General features: G+C 35.9%; 1 protein-coding gene across 2 annotated transcripts in view; it reads left to right on the forward strand.

The window, feature by feature from the left end:
* The window catches only part of LOC124425779 (actin cytoskeleton-regulatory complex protein pan1-like), a 31,830-nt gene continuing 21,487 nt past the window's right edge, over positions 1–10,343 (forward strand). Inside the window, exons 1-2 of one of the 2 annotated variants that reach the window (XM_046966674.1) lie at positions 1–807; positions 5,780–6,133. In XM_046966674.1, the coding sequence (XP_046822630.1) occupies positions 5,821–6,133 (313 nt within the window). In that variant the 5' untranslated portion in view covers positions 1–807; positions 5,780–5,820. The remainder of the gene's footprint in view (positions 808–5,779; positions 6,134–10,343) is intronic. The other variant, XM_046966663.1, reaches the window with a different exon arrangement.

Raw genomic sequence — 10,343 nt, forward strand, 5'->3', positions numbered from 1 at the left:
TAAGAGGTGGTAAGAGGTAACCAACAAGAGAAGGCGAGTAAAGACACAGTCGGCAAAGCGAACGAACGAAGGAGAGAGCGAGCGATATAGAAAGAAGCTGAGTCTGCGCGATACAGTTTATTTGAAGCGGCACGAAGTGGGGATCCGGCTTGGCACATAGTGCCGCGTCCCCAACGCGTTTCCAAGCTTTAGTCGCGCGATCCCGTTCGAAGCGTCGCCGTATCATCCGTATATTGTGTTGGCTATCTTTCTCGTCTCTTTTGATTTCGATCGATCGATCGATCGATCGTTTGATCGTTCGATCGTTCGATCTATCTCCATCGACGTCTTGGGATTCAAGTCGAAAGAAGAAACAAAATCAATTTATATACTTTTCTTCTCTTTTATTAGTTCGTTGTTTGTATCTATCTGTCTCGCTCTTTTTTATTTATTTTTTTATATTGGTCTCTCTTCCATTTTCTTGTAATCACGAATCCAATTCCCTCTCCCTCTCTCTTTCTTCCCCATTTCGAGTTTCATTGTTGTCTCTTCTTTCTTTTTTCTCTCTTTTTTCTTTTTTTTTTCGTACGATTTATCGAGTGAAAGTTCCAAGTAACACCAAAGAAGGATTCGAAGAGAAGGAAAGATGGTGCCACCTCGTTTCCGTGCACTTCTCCCCGTCTATAAGTTTACTAGTTTGTGCGAGTGGGGATTCGTGTGTTTGATCGGCAATCGTTGAAGGGAGAAAGAAGCAAACAAAAGAAAAGAAGAGGGAGGAAGAAGGAGAAAACGAGAAGAAAGGAAGGAAGGAGATCCTCGAAGATCGAGGTGGGTGCCACTTATATATCCATATACCTATACACCCCTGTACATGACTACTACATAATTTCACACATACACACATACATATATCTATATATATATATATATACACGCACACACACATATATAATACGCATATCTTTCTTTAATGTCGTGCGCGTCATTTTATCGTGCATCGAACGATGTGACGTTTAGCAGGATCAGTCCGTATTGCGTTACGAAACAACGATTTCACGATCGTTCCCTTCGATCTAGTCGTTCCTGCACACGTGCATGGCCGCGCACGGTTAAACGATAATGGAAGAATTCTTGCGCAGGTCGAATCTCGGTCTACCACTTCGAAATCGTTTGTTACGTAATAAATACCGCAATTTAATCCGGATACGGATCGTCTTTCGTCCATCGTATCACATACATAGATAGATATATAAGTATCTGTGAAAACGCATACACATACATAAATACTCACATACTAACGTTTAGTTATCTGTTGAATGTGCAAACGATCAGAGTCGATATGTTTTCTATGAATTTTTATACTCAATCACATCTTTATGAGCGTCACCATAACGAAGAGTCTTGTTCTCTCTCACCCTCTCTCTCTCTTTCTCTCTCTCTCTCTCTCTCTCTATATATATATATATATATATATATATATATATATATATATATACAGATATATAACGATAAAATGCGATAATTTGTTAACGGTATATTTAATATCTTTCCAAGGTCAGACTTTTTTAAGGGGTTGCGTCCGAGCGTTTTATGACTCTAGCGTGATTTTACGTGTCTAATCGATTTTCTAATCGCTCTTGAGATATGTCTTCTCTTCTCTGCTAGTATGTACTTTACGTTTTAGTTTTTGCCCTACGGAACTGTAAACGATAAACGACGATAAGAAGAAAGAGGAAGAAGAGAAGGAGGAGAAAGAGGAGGAAGAGAAGAAGGAAGAGAAAAAGAAAAAGAAGAAGAAAGAAGAGCAGAAGGAGGAGGAGGAGGAGTTAAAATCAAAAAAGAAATGACCGGTACGGTCATCGAAAATGAATGACGAAGTGCCGAACGTTTCTTCGAGTGAACGCGAACGAACGACCGAGCTCACGAATATACGCGCGAAAGGTTAATCCGTTTGAAATGGCCGCGTGACGAAACGCTTCAATCGAACGTGCGATAATCGAAATACCGAGCACGTCTCATCGATAGTTTCCTTTCTCCATTATTTTATAAAAAAAAAAGGAGCGAACTTGCGAATTACCGAAACGAGAAATAAACAAGGAATATATTTCTGTATATACGTATGCATATGTAGAGAGAGAGAGAGAGAGAGATAGAGAGAGAGTTTTTATCATTTTCAACTAATTACGTTAACAAAGAAATATACAAAAAGTCAGAAAAACATGAGTGCTTCGTTGAAACTTGTATGCATGCGGACGCTCGCGCCCATGCGACCTAACTCTCTTCATTAAATTCGCTCGAGCATTTCGTAGTACTCTTCGTAAATCAGGATTTATGTAAAAGCGAGGCGCGGCGGAACGTGTAAAATAATGTTGCACGGAAAACATAAAGCGTATCCGAGATTAACGCGATTGCTCGACTCCGAGTAAATTGCTAAATCTGAACTTTCACTTTTGTTCGATCTATACCGAGCGCTCTCTACAAATTGAAACGAAAGAATTGTTTCTCTTCTCTTATTGATTTTTTTTCTTTTATCAATTTTTTTTTTATTTTTTTCCCCTTATTTTTGTCCTCTAATTTTCCACTTGTCCATTTTTTTTTTTGTTTATTCCTTCCTCTTAATTTTATCGTCTCAATTTGTTCAAAAGAGAATATGCTTCGATTCGATTGATCAATCGAAACGATTGCTTTAAATTAATTTAATTAAAGCTTAATTGCTTTAAATAAATTTAATTTAATTAAATCGTTTGCTGTATCTCCATTGATCTTCGATTTTTATTCGGTGAATGAATAAAAAATCTCGAAGACGTGTGTTATAAACGATCTTTAAGAAATATTGTGATTTAATCAATTCCTCGATCTATTTGTTTAATTCGTCAAATCATGCGTAACGAGAATTTACGAATAGAATTTTTATAATTTTTCGCTTTGTTTCTCATCGAAGCGAGGCACCAAGGACATGTCTAAAGGGTCAGTAAGATTAAGAATCGACTAGATTCCACTCTCTTTTTCTACGACGAGAGAACCTCGATTTAACTTGGACTGTTCACCGCGAGCGGAGAAAGGACGAAAGTCGTGGAATTCTATGAACGTCGAGGCTCTTCGACAATATCTTAGAAAAGATGACTAGAAGGAAAATGTGCTTTTTTTTTTTCTTTTTCTTTGAAATCAACTGAACGTTTCTAATCGCAATCGTCTATCTCATTTATCGAATTCAATATTATAAAGACGATTCGAAATTTTTAGTAATATATATAAAACAGAATTTCAAATTTAAATATACTTAAGTACTCCCACGTAATTTATTAAAAATTTTGTAGATTCTTATCAGAGAATATAAAAGCATGGATTAACGCGAAATGGAAAAAAAATGATCGATCAAAATCATTGGATGTATATTGTATTTCGAAATTTATTGAAAAAAATTTGGCTCGGTTCCACGTGTACATATTCGTAGGTTAAATCGAAGGAAATCCAAAAAAATGAAAATCAAAATTGTAGTACTGTTAAAAATCTCACATACTTCCGATCTTGTGTTTGAAAGAAAAAAGACAAGGGAAAAGGAAGAAGAAGAAAAAAAAGAGCAAATAAAAAAAACGAAGGAAACGAGGGGAAAAAGGTCGCGAGTGTTCTCTTGACGTACTTTTATGGTGCAATTAAATCTCTATTACATGGAAATTAACGTCGTGTTCTCCGGTGAAAACATTTTATCGCGAACAAGTCACCTTGGGAATAGGTAAGGTTCGTTTTGCCTATGAGAAGAAAAGAGATGGAAAGGCAGGGTGAAGAAAAAAAGAAAGAAAGACACGATGGAGTTTCTCTCTCTCCCTCTCTTTTTCTCTTTCTCTCTCTCTTTCTCTTTCTTTCTCTCTCTCTCTCTCTCTCTCTCTCTCTCTCTCTCTGTCTTTCTCTATCCATTTATTTTTCTTTTTCTAACTCATGTGTATTCATGACCAGGACCGTGGATAATGTCCGAGAGTCTCCACGCATCATATCTTACATATGTGGAATATTAATTCTCGTCATTCGTATGCAATGTCCGTAATATTGCCATGAACGCGTCGTGGTCCGGGAAACGTTACAGGTGCAAGTCACTATGAAAGAAAAAGAAAAAGAAGAAGAAAGAAAGAAAGAAAGAAAGAAAGAAAGAGAGATAGAAAGAAAGTAAAAAAGAGACAGAAAGAAAGAGAGAGAAAGAGTACCTATGTACATGTGTATGTGTATGTGTATGTGTATGTGTATGTGTATGTGTATGTGTATGCGTATGTGTATGCGTATGTGTATGTGTATGCGTATGTGTATGTGTATGTGTATGTGTATGCGTATGCGTATGTGTATGTGTATGTGTATGTGTATGTGTATGTGTATGTGTATGTGTATGTGTATGTGTATGTGTATTAGAGAGAACATATTATGTATTCCTTGATCGCTTGTGAGAATATGTAAATAATATCCCGCAAACTCGTGGATTATATGGACGAATAGAATCGGCCTATAATAACACGGAAATAAATCCACTAGAGAAGAACGTCTACCCGTCCGCTATGCAACTAGCTCTTAGGAATACCTATGTGATTCTATAGTCTTGAATGTTGGCTGTTTATTAATTGTCAATATGCTTTAACTCAAAGAGAGAGAGAGAGAGAGAGAGAGAGAGAGAGATTCTTCTAAACATTGTAAACATTGATAAAATTGATGATAATGATGGGTAATGGGCTTTTTTTTATCGAATAAAATTATGTTTTTTTTTTCCTTTTTTTTTTTAAATATACATACAACAACAAAAATTGTGAGTTATGAGTTAAGTGTACACTTTAAGATTCCAAATTGTAATATGATCGAATATATTAGCTTGAAATGTTATACTTTCATTATCCATCATTTCAATCAACATCTTCTTTAAATCTCATATTCTTATCGTTATATCATATTATAGTTACTTCCGAAGACTTTCCTATTTAACTTCTTTGTGATATATCAACGAAGCGAGATATTTAAAAAGTCGAGAGGCAAAGATCATTGCGTAGTTCAGTGGTAATAATCATCATCGTAAATCATCATCATCATCACTATCATCTTTCGTCATTATTATCACTCTTATCACCATCATCACCATCATCATCATCATCGTCGACGTCGTCGTCGTCATGACAGTAGTGTCGGTAAGCATCGTCAACCAAAGCCGAAGCGTGATCACTCATTAACTCATATGCTTTTACGCCGCTGGCGAATCACTGTCAAGGCTGCTACGCTTCGTAGAACGACGAATTCCGTAACACGTGCAAGAGAGAAACATGCTGGGCTGTTTAACTGATGGCTAACAGGAAAGCCACGTCTCTTTTTCTCTTTTCTTCTCTATTCTCTAATTCTTCAGTTCTCCTTCCACACTTCCATTTCCTTTGATTTTCTTCACTTTCCCTAATATTACGCATAAGCCATAATAATGTTCCAAGTTTCAACTTGGTTCCATTAGTTATGAAATGTCTATTAGATTACATACAACTATTATTGCCTATTGCCATTACGAGAACGTTCAAATGATGATGATGATGATGATGAAGATCATGATTATTATTATTATTATTATGTCAGTTGATGATGATGATGATGATGATGATCGGATAAAATTTACACTCGACAAGAGCAATCAGTTCACATGATATTTATGAGATAACGATAATTTGAATCGATAATCATAAATAATGATAAAATTAAATGAATACATTTGTGTGATAATTACGAATGTTGGATTTTACTTACTTTCATTTTTTGTTATTTGTTTTTTTTTTCTTTTTTTTTTTAGAAAGAGGAAGAAAAAGAAGAAGAGAAACGATTAAGAAGAAGATGTCGTCGAGCGGAGAATTTTCAACTTTGTCAAGTGGAGAGGCCACCGGTACCGGTGACGATTCTTTGCCGAGTTCTCGGGAAGCCACCGCGGAAGCTGCTGGTTCCGCTGGAGGTTTTATGCCTTTGCGCGATTTCCTCGATAGATTCTCGCTACCGAGGGTGGTCAGAGTTGAAGGTGCCGGTGGACGACCGATTTTACTTTACAAACAGCAGCAAAGATCTCTCAGGGTAACAGCAACTTTACTTATGCATCGTTATCGTCACGATGTCAAGGTTGGACCGGAAATTGTCATACCGGAAGGATATCCTGGTGAGTAAATAATAAATTAAAAGATTTGTAAAAAATTATATATAATTTTTAAATAAATATAAATAAATTGTATATATATATTTATTATATATAAAAAATTATATATAATAAATTTGTAAAATGTTTAAGACACGATTTGTTTGTTTATTTTTCTTTTGTAATAATAAACACGATTGATAGTTTTTTTTTTGTAATAATAAACATAATCTAAAGAAATTTTTAGTAGGAGTTTAGAACAATTTTTATAACAAATGAGAATCACTTGAATATGTACTTAACTTCAGGGTTTCTCAATATCATAAAAGGGAAGGTCGCGAAAGAATGATGTAATTGTAATTTAAAATACTGTTCATATTTCTCTTACTCTCTATTTTTCTCTCTCTCTCTTTCTCTCTATCTCTCTCTCCCTCACTTTCTCTCTCCCTAATTCTGTAAGTATGGACCTCCTAGAAAGCACTGCTTACGAAATCGTCGAGATTCTCTCGAGTTGAGATCTAACCACGTACGAGTTCGCCATTCCTTCTCTTATTTACCTACATCTAACTGTGGGCATATAGTTATCTACGTATATACGAATATATCGTGGTAGGCACACTGCTGGTGGTGATTTAGCGTAAGCCCACGGAAAGAGAGTAACAGATGCTTGTGGGTGGCAGCGGCGGTTGAAACGGTGAAAAGCTTAAGAGTTTGGGTCTCAAAAGAGAAAGGTTCGAGTGACATTTGAAGTCGTTCAAAATGTTCCTTTCGAATCTTGAAAATGTGATTTATCATATATCAAATTAGAAATAAAAATAGAAAAAGATAACATTTCAACGTTATTTTCTTATAATCAAAATCTACAAAAAAATGTTTCTCGAATATAAAAGATAATTTTCTTTGAAATAAATTAAAAAGAGAAGATCGATAAAATGAATAGTCGGTTCGAAGCCATCACTAATATGGCAAATAGGAAGGTTTCGAAGGATCGGCTTATAAATAGCGAAGAAAAGTATGAGGTAACGCGGTAGAGCGTGCCGTGAATTATAATTTAATATCGTACAGTCTCGTAATACCTCGTATATTTACGTTTGTCTATATACATATATACATACATATATACATAGATATATATATATATATACACAATACACATACATACATACATACATACATACATACATACATACATACATACATACATACATACATACATACATATATATATATATATATACGTACACATGTTTGTGCACAACAAGACGAGGAGAACGTACGAATCGCTCTCTTTCTCTCATGCCAACACCCCCGATAAATGTATGCTCATGACTGAGAGACAAAGAGAGAGAGAGAGAGAGAGAGAGAGAGAGAGAGAGAGAGAGAGAGTGAGAGAGAGAAAGAGAAAGAGAGAGAGAGAAAATATGTATTATTCAGGCACACTTGGTACGGGTAGGTGGTCAGTGACATACGGACGCGAATAATATCTCGACTCGTATTAGCATAACGCCTCGCAATAGTTTTTCAATGAAAATACATGAATTACAGAGCATACGAGGTTCGAGAAAACGGCGTAGGATGAAATTACGTCAACGCGCGCTAAAGATTCGCCTGAGAGTATATATGAGAGACAAAGAGAAAAAGAGAGAGAGGAGAGGCTATGAGAGATTTAAAGCCTGTTGACATAGGATGCTGAGTTCCTTACGAATGACCGACACGATCCTTACAACGCTTCTCTAACGAACTTTCGATTGTCCTGTGTTACTTGGATGTCGTCACTTGGAGCTTCCATTCGTTCGTGAAACTCTTTTCTTTCCTTTTTTCTTTCTTTCTTTCTTTTTCTCTTTTTCTCTCGGTTTTTTTTTAGTTAAAAAGAAAATAAAAAATTGATAAGTATGAGAAATGTATGATAAATTGAAACGAATTAATTCATTGATCGTAGAATAAAATAATTATAAGAAGTTGTGAGTGTTCAAAAGATTTAAAAGAAAAATATAAAATGATATGAAAAAAAGGGAAAATAAAAAGAAAAAAGAAATTAAGAAAAGAAAAAATCAAGAAAAAGATCTTTTTTATCTTTCATACTAACGAGAAACAGGATCGTAAAGGATAGATGAATTTTACTCGTGATATTCTCTTCCTTCTCTCGTTTTCTTTTCCTCCATGGAGGCTGGCACAGCCTCTGACCCTCGGCTCGTTTTCTCGCGAGTCGAGTATTATCACTGGCGGTACTAGCCGTGTGGCTGCTACGAGTTGTCTATCAGGTGCGGCCATACTTGACTTTATGTGCTCGAATACACGTTCGTGCGCACTGCGGGGGTAGAAAAAGGGAACCACCTTTACGACGTTTCGCAACGAAGATACACCGTGTAAAGGTACACTCGTGACTACGCAAAAGCATCTACCGAGTGATATTTTTTATAATAAATTTTGTCAATGATATTCCTTATATTTCAATAAAAATATTTAAAATTTTTATTTTCTAATATAAAGAGATTAGAAATATTATAGATATTACAAAGATTGATCTCTATAAATAAATGTCGTTTTATAAAATCATTTTATTCCCTGTAACTATTTTTATTATAACATATTACAATTAATGTTATAATAAATTTATAATTAATATATTTTCTTTTTATAACATTTATATACTCATTATTCGCTCATCAAATCCATAATAAAAAGATTGTTTAAAATATAAAAAAAGCGTAAAAGAAATTTGTTAATCGAAAAGGATTTAAAGCGATCACTACTGAGAGTTCGGTAGTGGGTGCAGGAAGATAAAGGAAGGGTCGAACGTTGTCTAGCGGAAGTAAAGCCTTGCGCACCCATCTCTCTATGAATAACGCGATGATTTACGGCTAGAAATAAGTCGTGCTCGCAGATTTTCACGGGCACTCAACTTGACCAAGACCAACTTGGCGAAGAGAAGAATTTCCTCACCCTTTTCGTTTGCGGTATACTATCCGTTTGCTTTCTCTCTCTTTTTCTCTGTCTCTGTTTCTCTTTCTCTTTTTCTCCGGATTTGCATAAATCTTTACAAACACGCACAGAATCGAAAGCTTGGCATCGTCAGCTCGAAGATATTAACTAGCTTCAAAGCAAAGGCATACGCGATTTTACGATCAAGCGTTGTGCTTTTGCGAGAAAGAGATAAAGGACAAGAAGAAGGAAAGATTGTTTTTTCATTTCACTGTTAAGTTGATCGTTTCTTTCTTCTTTTTCTTCTTCTACTTTTCATCCTCTCGAAAAAGGAAGGAAAAAGATGAAGAGAATGGAAGAAGACTCAAAAGATATGAAGACTCGATTTATGATGAATAAAATCGAAGAGCGTTTGACTTTTGCTTTCTATCTTCCAACGTGAGAAGCGATTTCTTTGCATCTGTCTCGCTAAATGAGAAATATGTTTTCTATAGAATCGAAGCAAAGGAATTGTATATTTTAAAGATCTTTAGCCAATTGATTTATATCGGATAAAAAGAGAAAAGAAAAGATAAATAAAGAAACGAGAGAGAAGATGAACCTTAGTCAAGGATCGTCTTCAAATTAAGCTATTCAACAGAGTGATTTTTTTTATGGCATCCTCGACGAAACGAGATAGCCCCAATCTTTATATTAATACGATGTCGCTTTTGAATGATTGATCATGCCATCCAGAGTATATTCGTTCGAACGTTGAAGGATCATGAAAATATAGGGCGCCAGGACAAGGATCGTACATCATCTTAATTAAGATCGTCGGGCCGAGGTTAACTCCATTTTCTCGAACGTAATAACGGTGAAACAGCGATCGATTATGATGCAGCGAACTGACTCTTCTCGTTCTTTGGTTTGCGTCGTGACGATGCCAGGATGGTACTCGTCTTCGGTAAAAGAAAGTTCGAGTACTCTTCGTTAGTTTATTACATTGATAAATCTTGTCTATGTATGTGCGTGAGTGTGTGTGTGTGTGTGTGTGTATGTGTGTATGTGTGTGTGTGTGTGCTGTACGTTTACTGCATTTTTCACGCACGACACCAATTGCCCCGTTTAACTCGAATAACGATATAAGCTCCGCAACAAAACGTGACTCGCGGCTACCCATTTCAAGGTTCAAGTGTAAATGCCGCCTTGAAAGCGCGTAAATGCATAGCCGGCATATCTAATAGTTGCACAAGCTACATAGATCACCTTCTCTCCTTTAAATGGGGAAAAGGGAACTATGACTCTCACGGTTTCACTGAGATCGATCCTA

This window comes from Vespa crabro, chromosome 1 (genome assembly GCF_910589235.1).
Source record: "Vespa crabro chromosome 1, iyVesCrab1.2, whole genome shotgun sequence".
In the NCBI taxonomy this organism is placed as follows: Eukaryota; Metazoa; Arthropoda; class Insecta; order Hymenoptera; family Vespidae; genus Vespa; species Vespa crabro.